This window comes from Protopterus annectens, chromosome 5.part1 (genome assembly GCF_019279795.1).
Source record: "Protopterus annectens isolate FY-2018-M chromosome 5.part1, PAN1.0, whole genome shotgun sequence".
NCBI classification, from domain to species: Eukaryota; Metazoa; Chordata; order Ceratodontiformes; family Protopteridae; genus Protopterus; species Protopterus annectens.
Window position 1 is genome coordinate 429,538,195 of NC_056736.1, and position 23,585 is coordinate 429,561,779.

The following is a 23,585-nucleotide window of genomic DNA, read 5'->3' on the forward strand; positions in this document are numbered from 1 at the left end:
GATATTCTCAACTGTTTCAGCAGCACAGGTTAAGCAACAAGGAATCACAACACCGGCACAGCTATAACCTCTATAGCCTCGTCTTCATCAAAATTTCTGTTATGAATATTGTAAATATTAATATGGGGCAAAATTGTCTTAAACATTGCAAATAGTTTTTGCTGAAAAAGATTCCTTTTACTAAAAATGATATACATTGTTCAAATGCTACTTCTACTATGATTATAGCACTGGGTTATCTAAAAGTCTGAATATTATTTTGTTTAATGCTACTTTACTTCTGAAATGTACATTAGGAAGTCACTTCTGTTTGCTGCTACCTTGGAGCTTGGGTGGTGAATGAAAAGAGTCAGTCTATTAGCCCTCTTACCCAGTTATCAAATTCCAATAAATAAAAAAATACTGTTGTGTATGTTTAACACTGAAGAATCACAAGGCAATTATGTTAATGATTTTTGCTCTTTCTAAAAAAACATGAGGGTACACATACTTTAATTCTAACTTAGTTTTACTATAAACATTTTCATAAGAGTGTCCTTAACATCTTTATTTCTTAAAGTATAAATAATAGGGTTTAACATAGGAGTCAGAATTGTGAAAAACACTGTACCAATAGCATGGAATTCATCACTACTCCCTTCAACTCTATAAGATATATATGTAACACCAATGGATAAATAATATATAACTACAACCATCAAGTGAGAGCTGCAAGTGGAAAACACCTTCCAGCGATCCTCAGAAGAACATATATTTAATACAGACTTGATAATTTTAATGTATGAGTATCCAACTAAAGTGAGGGGAACTATAGCAACTGCCATTGCAATAGAGAAACCAATATATGTGTGAAGTGATATGTCTGCACATGCTAATCTTATAACAAACAAGTGATCACAGAAGCAATGATTTATACTGTTAGGCCCACAGAAAGGTAATTCTAGTGCTTTGATTATTGGTCCTGCTATAATAATGAAAGATATAATCCAGCTTGTTGCTGTCATCAAAATGTTAACTTTGTTGGACATGATTACAGTATATCGTAATGGATTGCATATGGCTACATAGCGATCATATGCCATAACCACAAGAAGCAAGCCTTCTGTCACACCTAATGAATGTAAAATATACACTTGAATGAAGCATGCACTAAATGAAATTGTATTGGCATTGTGCAGAAACAGGGAAAGCATCTTTGGAATAGTTGTATTTGTAAGTAATATATCAACTATAGCCAAGTTGCTGAGGAAAAAATACATAGGTGTATGCAGCCTCTGAGCTCTTGTCACTGCAACAAGGATGGCAGTATTTCCCGTGATGATAATTATATAGATTAGCAGAAACATGAAGAACAATGCAAGTGAGTAGTCCTGAAGATATGGAAATCCAAGTAGTATAAATTCTGTCACACGGGAAGTACTGTTATTCTCAGGTGTCATTGCGAGTTCTGATCGGCAACCTAGAAGGAAAAAAAAACAGTCTAACCATAAAACACAGATTTTTGCCTTTGCAATGTAATAAAATCTGCTGAATTTACAGAAACAGATCATAATAATGAATCAGGTAGTATTCAGTGTTATGTGTACCATGCTGGTTTATGATGATCTGTAAACCAAAATAAATCCTTGGCTTAAGGAAACAAACTGGGTACAGTTCAGGAAATCTGCTTGCACAGGCTTTCTATAAGGCATTATCTAAGATCTTACTTGCACTTTGTTACAGAACTAATAATCCAGATATATGTAAATGTATTACTTTAACAATATACATAAAAGATCTCAAAGCGCAGTAGTGGAGTCAGGGATTAATGTAGCAGATGGCTCATTAACAGGATATGTAGTAATATCAGCCACTTATCCAAGTTTAAAAATGGGTCCCCTATTACATCAGCATCATCTAGTGGTCTGTCAGTTATTAAAGACAATTGCAGCTTTGAGGTGATTTTTAGATTTTCAAAGTGTTGCACTTTCATTTAGTTGGTTTTCTGTTTGGTAAACAATATAATTCCAACATTTAACATACAATTATTTTTTGTTTTTGATTTTAAGATTTATTGTTCAACACCATCTGCTACCTGAACAAAGTTTTGTCTACAGTATTTGTGTGCATGTGTGTTAAAAACATAAAGTAATATCAATATTTCTTTCATGTTATGACAGCAGTTGTTAATAGTGCATGTAGAGTAGTTATTAAAATCAGCTATGCCATCTACTCATATTGCAGTAATGGGATCATATTATGTCATTTTAATGTGCAGTATACACACATTTTTAGCCACTTCACTTTGCCTAAAGGTAACCATGTGTTTATAAAACTGGCAAAACATTACACCTACAAAGACAGTGCAGTTCATAATTATGTAAGCCATTGATCTGTTACTGAGATAACCACTATTATCAGTAAATATGCATATGTTAACATTCTAGAAGTGTTAATTTCTGGCTTGTCAATATTTTCTAATTTTTCTAGGAGTGTATATAATTTATTCATCTACATTTCAGGTTTGTAGAATACAATGGTAGGTAGCCTTCTGAATCTTTAGACGTAAGTGTGCATGACATTTTACATTTTATGTCATTAATCATTTCAGAAGCAGCAGAATAAAAAGATAAAACAGCACAGAAACTTCATTCTTGGATTTTTTTTTTGTTTGTTTTAGTCTGTTGTTTTTCAAGAATCTCATTTTATACTTTTGCAGTCACTAAACATACAAGACAGAACAGACCACAGACACAGGGTTAGCGAACATGGCCGTTTCCCCTAGACTGCAACCAACAGGGTCATAAGTACCAGTAGGCTTGTGAACCTTGAGGATATTCAGAAGGCTAGACATGCATTTCCCTGAAGTATATTGGCCCTAGTATTTTAAGTATGATTAACACAGAACTTTTTGTTAAGTAAAAATACCCTGTATCTTATCCCTCTACCTATTATAGATAAGTGCAAACAGATACATGATGAAGATTATTTCCTTTTTTACACAATAGCTTTTGCATTTATATGTCTTGTACAATGACATTTGCAACTAGTAAGTTAGATGAATAAAGAGGTTAATTTCCAGAATGTCAGTGTTTCATTATGTGCAAAAGAAAGCACTCACTATTATGTTATACATCTATATTTTAATCGTACATTGGCACTGTGCTAAAAAACATACCTGTTTACTCATGTTCTGTGAGGGTTACAAGAGTCCTTATGTTCTTCTAGGAATAACTCTGTGATCTTATCACTGCTAAGAGAAATTATTTTATACTCTATTAAATTCCCTATGGAGTAAATGGAAAGAAAGCAACAGCTCTGAGCAAATACAGTTTATATCAATTATAGTGTAATCAATGCCTTTAAGGTATTCTCCAGGTTACACATTGGATAACTGAAAGAAAAATCAGCTGAAAAAGTGACCATTGCCAGACTTAAAATGCTTACAGTGCAAACTGGTCTTTTTTAACACTTCCATAATTCTTAGACGACCTTATAATTCTTTTACAGCTAGCCTTCCAGATATATTTGGCTGCAAAAAAAAAAAACAAATGTACTTCAGGATATCTGGTTATATTTCTTTCTTTTATTTCTACTTGTATTAATGCATTAATTCAATGACTCATTCAGTTTATTCATGCTTGATACAACTATTAATCATGTTTCTGCTGTGACATGATAGAAATAACATTTTTGAGTAATATGTGTCAATTTATTTATTCTTTTACTCCAAACAGGATGCATAAATACAAAGCAGTCAAAATACTCTGTAGTGTTTATTGTGACACAGAAACCTATTTTTTTCTTTTAACATACATCTTTTCAGATTTATATATTAATAAAAACTAAAACAGCATAACAACTTGTCTGAGCAATGATAATGTGCCCAGAATAGATAATTGGAAAGTACTGAAACCTAGAACGTGAATATGGGTATCTCTTGCAGTACAATGCTCTCTCATGCCTATGGAGATTGGACCCATTCATACTTTTAAAAGATCATATTAGAGAAGACCTAAGAGAGTGGTATTTACACACACACACACACACACACACACACACACACACACACACACACACACACACACACACACACACACAAACACCATACTTATTTTATTTGCAGAATCTGTCATAGTCTGCAAAAAATTAAATAAAAACAAAAAATAATTACAGCAAACTGTGGGAACGAGACATGTATGGGGAATACGTTATGCCTACACCCAAGAGACAGGGTGATAGTAAAGCAGATATGGTGTAAGAGTGAAGAAGAGTGGCTAATAAACTGGATGACTACATAGGGAGGTCAAAGGGAGAGTCAGAGAGCCATGAGCAATTCTTGTTTTTTTGGGAATAGGCCCCATTTTTTTATTTTTTTGAGGAATGGAGGGTATGGAAAAAAAACAGATAAAGAGGAAGTGGAGAAAATGTCAGGTACATACCTTTTTCACGTAGCAAAATATAAGAGTGCAAAAAATGAGAATATATTGAAAGGATAGTTGAGCTCTACAAGCAGCACACATGGACTACAGAACACAGGCGAAAGAAGGATGGCTAACAGGATAGGGATATAGACCTGACATGGTGCATCTCAATAATACATTACTGGCCAATGCACAAAGCAGTGCTGAGATGTTGCAAACTGTTGTTCTGTCATATAAAAAGGAGTATGACTGACAGTAGGCATATGACATAGAATATTAACTGGGGATTAGCAGAACTGCAGTACACGTTAGACATGAACATAGGCGGAAACAACACAATGATCACCATGCTCTTTGTAAATGAACTACATGTGTATAACAGCCTGTCACGATGCCACAACTCCCAAATAGAAGAGTATACCTACAGGCCAACAAAGACAGAGTACACAGACATGCATAAAAACATAGACATATGCCATGTAAATGTTTGATAAATACCAAAAAGCTATAAGGATGAAAGGAAATGGACTGAATATGTTCACAGTAGTAAAGAAATGCATGACTGAAATAGCAGTCTCATAAAAACACAGCAGAGGCATGTTTTTTGTAAAAACATTGCATGTGCTTTTGTCTCCAGCACAAGATGGGCTGAAAATTCCCTGCAAGGTGCATACTACAAAGGACTAATGTCTGACACTTGTGTTTCATGCATCTGCAATGGCCATTAACATGTCTGTGTTCAAAAGACACAATCAACACAGTACTGCACAATATGCAAACAGAAATTAGCATAGGTATATAAAAAATAAGGGGAAAATATCACTCACCCATATAATGCCATGCAAAGAGAAGAGACCAGGTTCCACACTCAAAAAAAGAAATGACAATAGTACATGTAAATGTGTATGACTGCTCAAAGGACAGTCATGTATACATGTTTGCTGGAGCAGTAATCATTTATATTATTACAGGCTATGGTTGATCTGTGTGTTGTCTCTTTTTGGGGCAAACAAACATACAGCTATGCAAAGCAATGCAGGCAGTTTATGCAGAAGGAAAATAGGTCAGAAATATAAATGTTTAATAGACAGTGAAGATGTACATATGTTCGAAGACAAGGATAGGCACAATACATTAGTGTCATAATAAAGTTGCAAGGCTGAAAAATACAGTAATGCATTACATGTGCCATTGATATGATACCGCAATACAATGACAGAATCAACATATTGAACATCAGTCCTTGCAGCTAATGAGATATAACAAGGAGACAGGCTACACAGAGGTGAACACAAGAAGCATAAATTATAGGAATGTTAAGACAACTGGGTAACACAAGGGACATAAAGTATCATAAAATTCCATACACAAGGGCAAAGGGACTGTATACTGAAAGGCCTAATAATGTGGCGAGACTGTTACACTGGAGATTGTGCAAACATTATAGTACTGAAGTGGCTGAAAAACACTGGAAACATGAGCCACAAAGAATCATAGAAAATGATGAAGTATATATCACATGGAATCACCCAATACCAACAATTCAAAAGATAAATACTAGAAAACCTGATATAGTGGTCCAAGAAAAGAAGACAAAAGTAGCATTGACCATTGAAATTGCCACATCCAGTGACTACAGTGTCTTGTGTACAGAGAGACAGAAAGCCATAAAATACCTTAATCTGAAGGCAGAAATGAGAGCCATGTGGAAGAAAGATACCCAGACAGTTTCAATAGTAGTAGGAGCAACTGGTCTTATAAAAAAGAATTTACAATCATCTTTAGATATGTTACCAATTCATGTAACACCATATGAATTGCAGAAGGAGTCATTACTGTGCACATTGCGGATGCTGCGAAGAGCACTTTTGACTAACATCAAAGAGTGAAACAATACTAATTTCATGAACTTTAATCATACTTTGACATAGGAATGGGGTCCATTCCTGTCATAGTATCAGAAACCCAAAAGACTTGGAGAAATTAAAAAGGGCAGAGTGTCAAAGGGAGTTTGTGAACCAAAAATGTCACACGCATAGGAAATACCCTGATACGGCATTTATGCCAAAAGAAATACAACACTGAAACACTGCTATAGCAATATTTGCAAAGTATGCACCTATATCAACCAAGTGCACATATTAACAGGAGAGTATCACATTACATGTGTGGAGTGACATAAAACCCAGTAAGTGTAACATACCATCTTATGGCATCATCATGCATTTAGTTCTGTGAGCACTGTCAATAGACCGTGTGTGCCACCAGCAGACTGCAAACTTTGTCTCGACCATAAGAAGTTCAATGTTTTGAAACTTTGAAATTTAGAAGAAGACCCATATATATATATATATATATATATATATATATATATATATATACACACATATATCTATATCTTCTGTATATACATATATATATAATGGGCAGGATTCACAAAGCCTCCATGTAAGAGTTAACGTGTCTTACACGGAGGCTGCAGTTAAACGGTATGACGTCAGCATGCCATGCATATGCATGAGGGCATGCTGAATCACACCCTAGGCTAACACGGTCCATGTAGGAAAGTAGGGGCGTGTCAGAATGGCAAGTTCTGCAAAGGGACACGCCCCCAGAAGAGTCAGAGTCCTGAAAGTAACCTCCCACGAGCGAGTACGTGGAAATGTCAAGAAACACAACACCCCCACAGACTATAAACCCAACTGTAATGTAAAACGTAAAAATAACAGTTTAATTTTTTTTTATAATTTCAAAAATGTTTGCCTGTAGTTGCGCTCGGTTGCGCGGGTATGCCCTCCGCTCAGCCACAGTTAGCAGTCATTGAAAAGCATATAAGATCTAAATATGCAAATTAAACCAAGTAGCAATAGCGTAGCGGTAGAGACGTTGGCCAAAGAGGAGGTAGTCATGGTTCGAGCCCCCACAACATCATTTTCTATATTTAGTTAAATAAGCATGAAACAATCCCCTGACATATATGTATATATGTATAACTATAATTTAAGTAAAATGTAATGAAATGGGCCATGTATTTTTGAAGAAATCCGAGACAATAAAATAAAAAAAAATTTTATAAGTGCCCATAGCTGAGCTGCGCTCTAACAAGCTGAGTATGACTGCTTGCAGGTGAGCAGCGGTTTAACAGGTGTAATATGAGTGCCCGGAGTTGAGCAGTGCTTTAACACACTTAAAATGGGTGCCCATATCTGAGCAACACTTCACACAGCATAATATGCGTGCTCACAGCCAAATAATGTGTTACCCAGCATAAGCCGTTTGCGCAGAGCTGTGCAGCGCTCCAACTGGCTTACCGGTGGGCAACATTGAGCAAGCTGTATCAAAACCGCCTTTACACAGACACACCTCCTAGCCTGTCTAGACAGTAGTAAAATAAAAAAAAAGCAATGTCCAGGCACGAACCCAGGATACTGTGCACCATAGTCAAAGTACTAAACCACTAAGCCATGACAGTTGTACTGAGAACTGTCTTATTTGTGCAGGTCCCTCTGGAGTAACAGCAAGGCAGCCAATCCATGCTGGTAAGTGTGTAATAACAATGCTATTAATACTAATGATAATAATAGTAATAATACCTTCAAACAGTATTGTGTATGTGTTGGATTGCAGGTGTGTGTGTGTTTGTATCTCATGTACTGAGGAGTGTGCATGTGTGCATGTGTGCATGTGCCCGTGTGCATGTGCCCATGTGCCCGTGTGCATGTGCCCAAGTGTGCATGTGCATGTGTGCATGTGCCCATGTGCATGTGTGCATGTGCCCGTGTGCATGTGTGCATGTGCCCATGTGCATGTGTGCATGTGCCTGTGTGCATCTGTGGTAACATTGTGTACACATTGTAAAATGTGTTTCCTGTCTTCCTCTCACAGGTTTTGATGTTGCTCTGTTGGCGTGCAGCAGGGAACCTGAAGCCACTGCTGGGGATAGTGATAATGATGATACATGTGCAATGGCACAGGGAGATGTGACAGGGTCTGTTGTTGGTCAGCCAATCAACAGTACACAGCAGTCAACCCCATCAATGCGCACAGTCATCCTGCCGATACATCCATTGTCTCCAATGTCCTTAGCTGAGGGACAGCATACAGTGGGCATTGACCAGGGTAATGTGGTATCAGTGGTGCATGCACCCGCTCACAGCAGCCATGGCCAGAGTCCAGACATAGTAACACACAGGCAGATGTCCAGGGGTTCTCGTGGGAGCATCCGTGGTCATACTGCCCATGTAAGACGTGCCCACAGAGGTCTTTCAACCTCAGCTATGTTCCCAGCTGTAATGCAGGCACAGGCACGTATGGAACGGTACACCAGACAGGGTCTGAGGGAGCTTAGAGCACATCGCACTGCTATGAATGAAACTATGCGTGACGTAGCGGCTGCCATCCATACTGTCAGCGAGGTCATTGACAGACGTTGGGGGGACACATTAGATCTGTTCCACAACTACATGTCCATGAGCCAGGGCAATGCAGGATGGTTGAGGCGTCGATGTGGACGTATGCCAGCAACATCAGCAGCTGGCAGTCATCGGGGATGACAACAAACTTGCAGCCACTCCCATAGTGCCAGTACCAGCCCCAGCAATGCTGGGTCTGTGCTATCATCAGACCGCCCTAAAAGACCACGTGCACATGGCTCTGGACAGTCCCAGCAGGGACATGTGTCCAGTCATCAACCAACTGCTTCTGATGACAGTACCCAGTCTGGCTTAGTACCTGATACTGTCCATAGCACCCCTGCCAGGCACAGGTACTGTGTCCATGGCCAGAGACAGTGATCTGTATGACCTGGCAGGTACAGTCTGTGGCTGTCCACAAACACCCGTATATGGCAGCCATGAGGCGGAACTGTGTGCATGCATACACACATGCATAATGCTAACACCTAGGGCTAACACATACACACACACACTGCATCAACATTGCCCCATGTTGTACTGTTGTCCCTCACTAACACACACACACACACATACATGTCAATTGGATGTGTCAATGGCAGACTCTGGCATACCAAGTACACACCCTGTGCATATGATGAAACTGTTCCACCTCCTGCAATCTGTAATATTGATGCAGGAACAGGATAGCATGGTGCTGATGCACAGGGTGACTACATAGAACTGTAGTAATATTATCATGTTGTTAACAATACAGTGTAATAATATAATTGTGGGTATATCCCAGCATGCCTGATGCATTAACAGTATGATTGTTATTGTAGTTTTTTATACACCAGTGTTAATTCCAACAGTGTAATGTCTGCACATCTTGGCATTCTGGTGGTAAGGCTGAAAACACAAACCCACCTACATAGGTAGCACATGGGATAAGAAAATGGAAGTAATGATACTCAATGCCAGACATGTAAACCGCAAGATGCATGCAGTCCAAACTCTACTCAGCATGGAGAATGTTGATATCTGTGCAGTGACAGAAACCTGGTTCAAGGCTCCCAAGAGCACCTTAGCACTACCAGGTTACACCTCATACCATGCTTTACAGCCCCAAAACATGGAACTAACTATGAAAGGAGGGTGAGTATCAATAAATGTCAAGGATACCCACACGCCCAGGTTGGTGCCACACCATGACGCATCACAGACTATCCACGTGCAACTAACAGTGGGTAAAACTGCCTTCCAGTTCATAGCCTGCTACAGACCACCCTCCTAAACCCAGGAAACCCACTTGGCCTACTTAAGAACACATGAATATATGAAGGTGTCTCCAAACAACATTATATTGGGCAACTTCATCTACCCACACATAGACTGAGAGCATTACTGTAGCTCCAACACCCTAGGCCAAAGGTTCCTAGAATTCATAAACTCAAATGCTATGGAACAACTTGTTACCACTCCCACAAGAGGGGAAAACATACTGCACCTGATCATCACCAACATGGGGACTCTATGCTCCAGACCAGAAGCGTATCCCTCACTGGTAAGATGGCATCATAGAGTAATCTCACTGTATATTCACATACCAACCGCAGCCCCTGCACAGAAAACCACAGTGAAAAAGTTGTGTAAAGCAAATTACACACAGCTCAAAACCGAGACAGAGGTGGAATCCTTCAAAGCCCCTGGGCCTGTGGGAAATACAGCCCACACTGCTGAATCCTTTATAAACGCATTCTATGAACACCTCCAGGAATGCACAGATCATGCAATTCCAAATATAACCAAGACCCAATCCTCCAAAGACAAGCGTCCTTTCTGGTGGACCCCAGCCACATAACAGAAAACAATAGAAGGAGGAAGCTACTACATTATCGACCAATATCCCACAAAGGGAAGGCATCTCTGATCAGTATTTGGACAAAAATTACGGGCACTCATAAAATCGTCTAAGGCCAGCTTCAAAAGAAATATTGCACAAGGCACAAAGGATAATCACAAGGCTTTCTTTACTTATGTTAGGAATCTGGGTGGGAATTCCCACCCACATATGCTCAGAATTTGTCCTAAATGACACAGAATACACCTAAGCCACATACATTGCCAACATCATTGCTGACAGGTTCAGCACAAACATCTCACCCCCCTCCCCACCAAAATGGCAAATATATATCCCAGCAGAGTGATGCCCCCCTGACATCTGAGATGCTCAGTCGCCCTCTCCAAAGCAGAAACACAACATCAATGGGAGCAGACAGTGCCCCAGGCTGCATCCTACATGAACTCCAAGAAGAACTAAACACAAACATAAAAGTACTGTTCAATCCCAGCCTTACTACAGGATATGTAGCCAAGGAGTGGCGTACAGCAAAAGTGACCCCTCTCCACAAAGGTGGTGCCTCAACGGATCCTGGAAACTATTGCCCTGTACACCTGACTAGCTTGGTCTGCAAAGCTATGGAAAGGATCATCATAGACCTCATAAATGAAGTTATTGGGGACCTACAGACACTGGATCCTATCCAGTTTGGCTTTGTTGAGGGCACATCCTGCCTCTTAAACCTGGTTGATGTCTTTAAAACAGTCACCCAGGCCAGTGACGTAGGGAAGGTGTTCAACACAGCCTACCTGGACCTTGCAAAAGCCTTCGATACAATACCCCACTCAGGTATATTTCTCGGAGGTACAGGCCAACACAGAAGGACTGTGGCTAAGCAGGTTCACAGATGACTGCAAACTGTGCACCATAATCAACTCAGCAACCAATATAAGCATCCTCCAATAGGGCCTCATAGAAACAGACAGCTGATGCCAGAGCCATGGCCTCAAGCTAAACGCCAAAACCTGTATAGTCATCCCCTTTGGCAAAAACCAAGTGACCACAACTTAACACATAGGTGGTAAGCCATTAAGTACTGTACACATGATTAGGGACCTGGGGACCTGAGTTAATAGCAAACTGTCATTTGACAACCACATGGTTGTAGTGGTTACACAGACAGTTTATATAGGCCACCTAATCATGAAGAGATTCACAGCTAGATCACAGGAGGTCATCGTGCCTCTTTAGTCATCCCTCATCAGGCCCATAATTGAGTACAATGCCCCTTTTGTGGTGTACCTTACCAGACACCTGGCCTGCAGCACTGGAAAGACCACAAAAGTACATCACCAAGGGGATCAAAGGGCTCAAACAGATGCCTGACATATAGAACCATGTCCAACCTGGAATTAATGGACATGCTGCACCTCAGAAAATCCAAATTCCATGGAGGTATGTGCTCGTGACACTTGCACCTCAGCACTTACATAAATAGGACATGCTGGAGGGACAGATTCATAACCCAGAGGCTCCCTTCACTCTGGAATAAAATCGCAGTCCAGGTTAGGCAGAGTCCCTTAATGACTCTCTGCAAGAGGAATGTTGCTGACTGGATGGGAGATTGGAGGTTTACCCCGGGTATCACTTCTGTGTCACTGTTACACAGAGGCTGAGTATACTAACCTGGAAAAAGGCCATATCAAAATTCATTTAACATGGGTGTCAAAAGACAAACACAGTCTGGATAGGCTTATAACTACCCTAGGGCAGATAGCCTAGTATGAACCTATGAACCTATTACATGATGTATCCTCAACTGATACACAGATGTAGGAAATCCAGTGTCAGTGATATCCCTGCAGTACTGCACTATACCAGTAGCCATTCTTACTGAGCCACACACATCCCTGTGAAGAATGCTGTTTGGCATATAGCAGTCTCATGTACATGCCAACACACTAGCGGTATGTTAATCCATGACTGGAAGTGTATACAGTGGCCTACAATGCATTCTGCACATGACACACATGACCAACACATGGGTATCATACAGATGGATACCTGTTGTCCAAGCCATGCTCTTTTACTGTAACGCAACTGTAACTTTGTCATCAGCATGTACTTAACATAGTATTCCAGTAGTACCATGTAGGTGGCAGCACCCATCATGTAGAATGGGTAATGGTGTGTACATATGGACAAGTGTTTTCTTGTCTATCCTGTGATATTCCCATTTCCAAAGGTATTGTGCAGTCCCTTGGTATATCGCCTAAGCAAGAAGGTGTCTTTATGCATATCAGCAACAGTCACCATACACCTACACTGGATGTCCATTACTCACAGACTTTGCTGTATTATAACATGTGTGACATATACTCCAGACATGCACCCTCACCCACATTAATATATCACAGCTTTCATGAGTGTGTGTCATCCAGTTGGTCTGGGACACAGATCACTGCAGTAGCCTGCATTATAAACAACACACATGTATGGCGTACAGTCTGGGAATCTGCAGGATATGCTGGCGCAGGTAACAACTGTATTCACATGAGGCAGGCTTTACACATAGGAACTATTGAAGGTCACAGGTACATATCTCTATGTGGCACACACATACCTGATGTGTGCATTGAAATTACTGTTGTAATTATATGTCATACCATAATAAAAGCAACACCCACCGCACATTGACAAACTGTGTGACAAAAAACATACATGGCATTTGTAGGATTCAAACCCCTACCTAACTGTTTCATGACACTGGAAATAGATGCATTAGCAGAGCACACTATTCACATTACAGGGTGTTTCTTCTTCTCCTGCTATACTTATAGGGTGCTGACATCATCAGTCTTTACAAAGAGGAATGTACATCATGTAGTGTGTTATTCCAGTTGCCAAAAGGTCTGTTTCTTTCAAAGAGAATAGCAGACACCCTGCCCCATGTCCCCAAACACACACTGAGCATTTGCTGGATTCAAACCCCTACCTGACTATGTTATGACACTTGAGAGAGACGCATTAGCAGAGCGTGTTATTCAAATTATTGGGTGGCTTTCCTTCTCCTGCTATACTTATAGGGTGCTGACATCATCAGTCTTTACAAAGAGGAATGTACATCATGTAGTGTGTTATTCCAGTTGCCAAAAGGTCCATGTCTTTCAAAGAAAATTGCACACAACCTGAGCATTTGCAGGATTCAAACCCTACCTAACTATGTTATGACACTTGAGAGAGACACATTAGCAAAGTGAGATATTCGAATTACTGGGTGGCTTTTCTTCTCCTGCAGTATTTATAGGGTGCTGACATCATTATTTAGAAAGAGGTATGTACATCTATTACTATCCCTCAGTATGGGGGATAGAATATATATGCATTAACAGATGCCTACTTCAGGGTCACATATGCACATCAGCACTGCCAGGTTATGTTTTATACCATGCTTCATGACCACAGGACTTGTAACACACAACACAACCAGGGGGTGTATCCATATACATCACAGATACACACACCTCTCGGTTGTTACCACTGCACTAAGCATGACAGGCCATACATATACAACTAGCATTGTGCAAAACTGACTTTTGGTTTGTGTGTAGTTCAGACCACCCCTCCCATATCCAGGAACCACGCTTGGCTTCCCTGGGAACAGTGTAGGATATGAAGTTGTTCACATACACCATTACAGTGGTTAACTTCAGGTACAGGAATATTGAGTGGGGGAACTACTCAGGCCTCAACAACATCACCCTACAGCCAGTACAATTTGTGAATCCATGTGCTATGTCAGAACCAGTCACCACAGCCACAAGGGGGAATACATATTGGACCTGACCATCAGCAACATGGGGACTCTATGTTCCACACCAGAGGTAGACCACCATTGTTAATATCTGACAATAACCAACCTTCCCTGGATGTCCATATCCCATCCCCACCCCCAGGCAAGGAAATCACTGCAAACAAAGTATTTCTCAAAAGCAGACTTTGCACTTGTGAAGACTGGGGTGGAATACTTCAAAGGCCCCATGCTGGAGGATTATACAGCCCAATCTGCAGAATCCTTTACAAATACATTCTATGAGCATCCAGAAGGTTTGCATTGATCATGCTATCCCAAATAAAACCAAGACTCCTCCACAACAGGAGACCTGTCTGGTTTATACCAGCCATATATAAGCTGTACAACAGAAGGAGGGAGCTACTACATTACAGAGCAATATCCCACACAGGGAGGACATCTCTGAACAGTATTGGCAAGACACTTCAATCCCTCACAATCATCACTTGCAAGTTTTGACAGTGAAATTGTCCAGACACTGCAGATAAGGCTCCCCTCAGTCTGGAATTGAATCCCAGTTAATGTTAGATAGCCCCTTGCCAACCCTCTTCCAGCAAACTCCAGCCACATGGATGTGACATTGCAAATTCAACCTCTGGGATCTCTACTGTGTCCCTGCTTGATGGAGGCACAGCACACTAGCCTTAAACGGTGCCTTCTGTGACCTACTTTACAGAGGTACAGTAGGCTACTGTACTGGGGAGGCAGATGCCAAATACACTCTAGCTAGGCTTATGTATTCCCTAGGGCAAACAGCCTAGTATTGACCTCTACACCCATATGTTTATGTTTCAGATGCACAATATTTGTTGCAGAGAAACTGTTTGCAGGTATTTATTGCCATAGCTTTCCCTGTTTCTATGAACAACTTGTGTATCTGTGGAAGATGTTTGAATATGAGAGGGTTCCACTATATTACTTATGTCTCTGTTGTCATTTAACTGTGTGCACTGGGCGTATTGCTGTATTGTGGTAGGTTCCTGGCTTAACACATACAAATGCCAGATATGTGTGGCCAACTGCTATACTGAGACATGGCCTAAGTGTGTGAGCATGCCCAGTTCAGGCTTTCCATGGTTTGTTGCCTGATATATGTCTCATTTATCTGAGCATGCCCAGTGTGACCTTTCCATATGTTGAGATCTGAGGTCCACCATATTTGTGGTTGTGTGTGAACTTGAACAATATTTTACATTTATAGCTGTGTGTTGGAGGTCATGTTGTGTTCTTACTGCCCAACTGCTTTGTGTCTGAACCCAACAGGGATTATGCTGTGCCTGCAGGGTTTCCATGGGATAGTTTGCATACACTTGTCAACATTCTTTCATATTGACCAAACACTGTAATATTGTATAGTGTACTGGTTCAGTCCTTTCACTGTGGTGGACAGTATCCTGGGTTTTAGTCCTATCACTGCTTTACATATTCATACTGAGCACACCAGACTGGTTAAGGGCCAGTTGTGCAAATATGACCATGTTGCATTTTGTTCAGCTATAACCTACTTAAACTAGGCTTGTCCAACATTAGTAGTGTATTCCGCAACTGGAGTGGACATTGAGAAACACTTGGCTATGTGCCCTAGGCCATTTCTAATCCTAGTCAGAGAGTGTGTTTGTCCTTCAACACACATTTTAACTGGAGTTTGCCATGACATTTTTCAAGGTTTGTATACTGTGCCTCTGTCTAACCGTGACATAAAAGTGATACCCAGGGTAAACCTACAATCTCCCATCCACTCAGCAAGATTCCTCCTGAAGAGAGTCAAGTGAGGGACTCTCTGGCTAACCTGGACTTGGAGTTTACTCAAGAGTGGAGGGAGCTTCTGGGTTATGGATCAATCACCACAGCATGTCCTATTTATGTAAGTGATGAGGTTCAGGTCTCTCATGTGCATAGCTCACTGGCATTCAGATTTTACAAGGTGCAGCATGTGCATTGATTCCAGCTTGGACATGGCTTTATACATCAGGCACAGATCACGTCTGGGCAGGCAGTATGCCACTGTGTGGAGCTGCAGTTTGTTTAATCAGGCAACACATGGCATCTGTTACAGCCCTTTGATCCTCCTGGTGAGATACTTTTGGGTCTTTCCAGTTGCTGGAGGTGTCTGCTAAGGTACATCCCACAAGGGCCATTGCACTCAATTGTGAGCCTGATGAAGGATGACTGAAGAGGCACGATGACCTCCCCTGATCTAGATGTGAATACCTTCATTATTAGGTGGATATATGAAATGTTTCTCTAACCACTATGGCCACATGGTTGTCAAATGCAAGATTTCTATCAACTTGTGTCCCCAAGTCTCTTATTACTTCTAAAGTACTTAATGGGTTAACACCTATGTGCTAATTGGTGGGCACTTACTGTTTTGCCAAAGGGGATGACTATACACTTTTCTGCATTTAGCTTGATGACATGGCTCTGGAACCAGTTGTCTGTTTCTATGAGCCCCTTTTGTAGGATGCTTGTGTCAGCTGGAGGGTCAGATATGGCACCCAGTTTGTAGTCATCTGCAAACTTGTTCAGACACAGTCCTTCCATGTTGGCCTGTACCTCTGAGAAATATATACCACACATGGGAGGTCTCAGGACTGAGCCTTGTGGGATGCTAGTTGTAGCTGGTTTGGAGTCTGACATGGCTGCAGCATTTCTGACCAAGTCAGTTCTGTCCTTGAGCTGGTTTGCAACCCATCTACTGACATAGGGGTTTATATTTAAGCTGGTGAGCTTATCTATAATGAACAAATGGGGTATTGTATGGAAGGCTTTTGCAAGGTCCAGATAGGCTGTGTGGACCACCTTCCCCTCATCAATGGCCTTGGTGACTGTTTAAAATGACTCAACCAGGTTTAAGGGGCAGGATCTGCCCTTAAGAAAGCCACACTGAGTAGGGTCCAGTGTCTGTAGGTCCCCAATATCTTTATTTCTGAGGTCCATGATGATCCGTTCCATAGCTTTGCAGACCAAGCTAGTCAGGATTCTGGGGTGATAGTTTGCAGTATCCATTCAGTCACCACCTTTGTGGAGAGGGACCACTGTTGCTGTACACTGCTCTTTGGGTACATATCCTGTGGTAAGGCTGAGACTGAGCAGTAGTTTTATTTGGTGTTCAATTCTTCTTGGAGTTCATGTTAGACACAGCCCAGGACACCATCTGGTCCCATTGATGCTGTGCATTTTGCTTTGGAGATGCTGGCTGTTACCTGAGCATCTGCAATGTCAGGGTGCCAGCACTCTGCTGGGATAGATATTTTGCCTTTTGGTGGGGGGGAGGAATTTTGCCCTGAACCTGTCAGGTTGGATGTTGGCAATGTGTGTGGGTTTGGTGTATTGTTTGTCATTTTGGACTAATTCTGAGCATATCTGTGAATTCCCACCCAGGTTCCTACCATCAGTTAAGAAAGCCTTGTGATTATCCTTAGTGTCCTGTGCAATTTTTATCTTGTAGCTGTCCTTAGAGGATTCTATGTGTGGCTATAGTTTTTTGTCATAATACTGATCAGAGATGACTTCCCTTTTTGGGTTTTGCTCTGTCATGTAGTAGCTTCCTCCTTCTCTTGCATGGTTTGGTAATGGCTGGGGTCCACCAGGCCGGATGCCTGTGTTTGGAGGATTGGGTTTTGGTTTTATTTGGGATTGCATAATCCATGCATTCCTGAAGGTGTTCATAGAATGCATTTATAAAGGGTTCTGAGGTCTGGGACATATTTTCCACAGGCACAAGGGCTTTAATGGATTCCACCTCAGTTTGGAGGAGTGCAAAATTTGCCTTACACATGTTTTTCACTGTGGCTTTTTGGCCAGGGACTGGGGTCGGGATGTGAATATCCAGTGAGATTACTCTATGTTCTGATCTTACCAGTGAGGGATACACTTCTCGTCTTGTGCATAGATTCCCCATGTTGGTGATTATCACGTCCAGTATGCTTACCCCTCTTGTGGGAGTGGTAAGTTGTTCCATAGCATTTTGGTTTATGAATTCTAGGAACCTTTGCCCTAGGGTGTTGGAGCTAGAATAATGCTCCCAGTCTATGTTTTGGTAGTTGCAGTCACCCAATATAATGTTGTTTGGAGAGACCTTCATATTTTCATGTGTTCTCATGTAGGCCAAGTGCGGTTCCTGGATTTAGGAGGGTGGTCTGTAGCAGGCTACAAACTGGGAGGCAGTTTTAGCCACTGTTACTTGCCAGTGGATAGTCCGTGCTGCTTCTTGCTGTGGCACCAACCTGGGGGTGTGGTTATCCTTCATAATTATTGATAGGCGCCCTCCTTTTGTAGTTTGTTCCATGTTTTGGGGCTGCAAAGCATGTTATGAGGTGTACCTGGTAGTGTTAGGGTGATCTTGTGAGCCTTGAACCAGGTTTCTGTTACTGCACAGATATCAACATTCTCCATGCTGTGGAGAGTTTGGACTGCATGCATCTTGCAGTTTAGACTTCTGGCATTGGGTAGCATTACTTCTAGTTTCTTATCCCTTGTGATACCTATGGAGGTGGGCTTGTGTTTTGAGCCTTACCTATTTAAGGCACTATGGGGGCGACAACAGGTTTTGCCAGTATCCAAAAGGCCAGGGGTGATAGGTGCATGCCATCCCTAGCAGGTGGAGCATCATGTCTTGCTCAGCATGTCATCCCAGGCTGACAGGCATTGGATCCTCTTTGACTAACAGCAATACTTAAGCCAATTGTTGTAATTGATCATCTTGTCTTCATATTGTGGCATCTTGCTTGGTGAGGGTAGTATGTTAGTCAGGGTCATCAAGTTTGCATATACTACATGATGTTACATTGCTTAACACATGGCAATCATGCCTCAGGGGGTGCTGCAGGGTTGCCTATATTGGATGCACATACTACACTCCCTGTACATGTTTGAAAGCAGGTTGTGTCAACTTAGGCATCCCTTTTACTATATGTGTGAGTCAGAAAGAGGTATCATTTCCAGGGTTCCTACTGAGCCAGTGTATGTGCTATGTGTTGCCTCTTTGCCAAGGCCAAGACATACTGGGCACACCTCCTTCTGCCTACTGGGGCAGGCTCAGGTTGTACCTCCTCCGAGTCACGCTCTGCCTGTGATGGCCTTGGCAATGGTGGGAGGCTGTTTGGCCCGGGCCTATGCTGGTCCTGCTGCAGTTGTTTTTGCAGAATCATATTATGTAGCATAGCACATACAATGACAATTTGGGTACATGTAGTTGGTGAGTACTGCAAGGCTCCACCAGATGTGTCCAGGCACCGGAACAGTGACTTGAGCAGCCCAAACACACGCTCTATTACATTACGTGCTTGTGCATGTGCCTCATTATGGCGTTCCTGTTCAGGTGTGTGTGCATTTCTGATGGGTGTCATCAGCCACGGCTCCAGTGCATAGCCAGCATCCCCCAGTAGGTGACCATGTGGGATGTCCCCATTGGCAAATGCCTGGTACAGCTGCGTCAGATGCCAGATATGGGAATCATGGTAGCTTCTAGGGCAGCCAGCACACACATTCAGTATTATGCCCTGTGAATCACACACAACCTGGCAGTTGATGGAGGGGAAGCCCTTGCCATTGAAGTACACCTTACCCCACTCACCGGCTGGTGATTTGATGTGTATGTGCGTGCAGTCTATTGCACCCACTACCTCAGGGTATTCCGCTATTTGCTGGAAGAGACGCATATTGCTGGCCAATACCTCACAGGAATTGGGGAAATATACATGATCACTGACATGTGCTGACATGGCATCCAGGAACTGGTGCAGTGCCCTGGATGCTGATGACTGTGATATTCCCATCATATCACCAGTTGGTCTCTGGAAGGTACCTGTTGCTAGTATTCTTAGGCCAACACATATCTTGGTTTCCACTGGGATGGGTTCCCCTCTGTTGGATCTGTGTGTGAGGCATGGCCTGCACAGCTCAACAATTTGCTGTAGGAGTTCTCGGTCCACTCTATAGCGCTCCACTATCTCCAGCTCATGTAACCCCTGGTAGGTGACCCTGGGCCTGTACACTCTTTTCCGTCTCCTCACTGTGGGTTGTCTGGCAGCATTTGCATTGTCACCACCCTCAGCATGTTGCATATGTCGCCTTATAACAGCTATGGCAGTCCCTAGCATTTTTTGTCTGAGTGAGGCTTTTTCAGTTTTCACTTGTAATAGCTTACTCCAGTGTTGCAGTGTCTCTTGAGAGAAACATACTGCACTGTTGTTTGCAGGGATTTAAGTGCTGGGCTGGGCTACTGTTCTGCCTGTGTAATTGCCTGCTTCTGATTGTTTTCACCTGTTACCTCTGCTAGTATTCCCTGGTAGCTTCCTACAATTTCTTCTGCTTCCTCTTTCCTTTCTATTTCCTCAGGGGGGGCAACGCGCAAACAAGCACAAACACGCTCACAGCGTAACACGCACGCACACATGCTTAGACGGACTAAAACTTGCTTATTTGGGTTTAAACGCATGCACACCAGTGCAAATGAGCTAACAGGTCTTTAAACAAGCTTCTACATGCTTACTCCAGCTTAAACGCACGCACTCAAACTTACACGCATGCACCCTATCTTACTCGGGCCTTCGAGTGCGCACACATGCGCATGCACGGCCAGCAAGAAACTTTGGTGTTATCCACAGTGTACACCTTCCATTTCTTGGTTTTCCTATGTCTACTTTTTGACACACCTCTTTCGATGATGTGTGACTGACAGCTTTCACATGCCACTCTGCTCCACTGAGCTGCATTTCTTTCATACATACCCCCCTGTGATGTCACCTATCTCTTACTCTGTTACTCCCCCTTATCCTACTCCTACACTCCAGGGATTGCGCTCATTTGCTATGTAAAAGTGCGATTCACTATCCTAACACTCATTTACATCGAATTGCCTACTAATGCTTAGTTACATGTCTTACACTGAGCTTCCCCCCTTAGCAACCCCTAGTCGGTGGCCTTGTTGTTTTCAGCCTGCTATTCCCTTACATTGCAAATTCATGGTTTTTATTTTTCTGTTTTTTTACAGCGCAGCCCGTTTGTGCGGTGCTGCGCTATGTTTGATCTCCGAAAAAAAAAAATTTCCATGGGGGCACGTTGCCAGTGGCCACATATTTGGCCATTGGCATGCTTCCTGGAACATATGCAACCTTTATTTGCAGCTAACAAGTCTCCATTGTACTATTTGCAGAACGGTACTCAGTTGTCAGCTGAGTACATTTCTGCAGATAACACGGCTCTTACAGGGACAGGTTTGTGCTTCCTGGATCGCAAAATTACCTCATTTGCATGCCTTTCGGCTGCAAGTGAGGTAATTTGCACATCCAAGCCCTGTCCATGTAAGAGCCGTTTTAGGAGCTCTCTTACACGCCCCTACAGGCTGTTCGTGGATCGCTCGTCGGACATGATGGCTGCATGGAGTCTTACACTACTCTTAGACTCCATGCAAGCCATCGTGAATCCTGCCCAATATATATATATATATATATATATATATATATATATATATATATATATATATATATATATATATATATATATATATATATATATATATATATATATATATATATATATATATATATATACATATATATATATATATATATATATATATATATATATATATATATATATATATATATATATATATATATATATATATATATATATATATATATATATATATATATATATATATACACACACACACACACACACACACACACACACACATATATATATATATGAGCTTGTCAGTATGTCTATCCTGTATTTGTTTACTTTGCTTATGTTATATTTATGTATACATCATAGATTTTTCCTGATTTTGTTGAATGTGCTTACTTTTTTATTTTAACTTTTTATTTTTCTGCTTTCATTATGATTGTTTTTGGTTTACACTAATTCATTGATTTTTTTAGAGTGTGGCTATAACCTTACCTGACCTGAGTGGCATGTGTTGCATGATGTTCATACTTGTTACTTTTTATATTTATATTGTACCCATTTGTTCCCCAAACATGCACCAAAATAACAATTTTGTGAAGTCTACCCTTTATCCAACTCCAAATTTGTATTCAAAGATTTTAATCGAACCTCAACTCCTCAGACAAATTTACAATGCATAATTAAGATTTAATTTTTTTGTTTTCCCATACCACTGCACCCAGGATCCATAACGAAGCAGTCCAAGTGCCCCAACAAGAAACCAACTAACCCACATACATTAACATAACAATCTGATCCCTTTTTTGAACCTAAGATGTATAAAAGTCTGCATAATTATATATTTAGTTATTTCACCCCACCAAATTTAGTTTTTTGCTTAACATGATGGTTCCCCCTTAGAAATAAAAGGACCACTTCTCTTTTTGGTTTTGATACCTGGTAAGCACATCCGTCTCCCAGACCCACACACCACCATTTACCAAAAAAGATTTTTAAGACTAACCATTTATCTGAGTCCACATCTACCCTTTCATATTTAAAGTTTTAATTGACCTTCAGCTACTCAGATAAATCTTGTAATTTATATTTCAGAATTCAAATCTTAGTGTGTTTTTTTCCCCACACTGGGCATGACAGGTAAGCATCACCTTAAAGCAGCCCATGAGTCCTGACTACAAACTGACTAATTTGAACACTATTAGAACCTAAATTAAGTACAAATAATCTAAGTAATTACATTTTTTTTATTTTGCCCTTCAAATATGTATATCATACACATATATACATTCATATAAATTATTGTGGTGTTTATGCAAAAAAAAAAAATTAACATTGCAATATGAGTAACAAATAATATCACAGAATCCTTAGACTGCAATTGGAGTGAAATGTATGGATCAAATGTTTACACACTGTGCTTTCAAAATACATGACCATGTTAAGCTTTATGTATGTAACAGAAATACACAACATGTAGTGTCAAGTCATTAGTATCACTCAGATCAAAAGGACTGCACAATGAGATGTAGCTGACATCTTGAAATGCAGATACAAACCCATCCACTAATCCTGAGGTCGGATGTGATGTGCCTCAGTATGATAGTTCAGCCACTGGCACACAGGACACTGCATTGGGTTAAACATTGTTTGGCATGGAAGGGGATAGTTATGTGGTT

General features: G+C 41.2%; 1 protein-coding gene across 2 annotated transcripts; it reads right to left on the minus strand.

The window, feature by feature from the left end:
* Positions 1-497: 497 nt before the first annotated feature.
* On the minus strand, positions 498-9,148 carry LOC122803466 (olfactory receptor 2AT4-like). Of its 2 annotated transcripts, XM_044073084.1 has the most exons (2): positions 9,135-9,148; positions 498-1,419 (listed from the first exon to the last, which is right to left on the minus strand). In XM_044073084.1, the coding sequence occupies exons 1-2, from the start codon at positions 9,146-9,148 to the stop codon at positions 498-500; spliced, it is 936 nt and encodes a 311-aa protein (XP_043929019.1). The 2 variants fall into 2 exon arrangements, with proteins under 2 accessions (XP_043929019.1, XP_043929018.1); XM_044073083.1 differs by lacking the exon at positions 9,135-9,148 and having other exon boundaries at positions 498-1,439.
* Between the last annotated feature and the right edge of the window lie 14,437 nt (positions 9,149-23,585).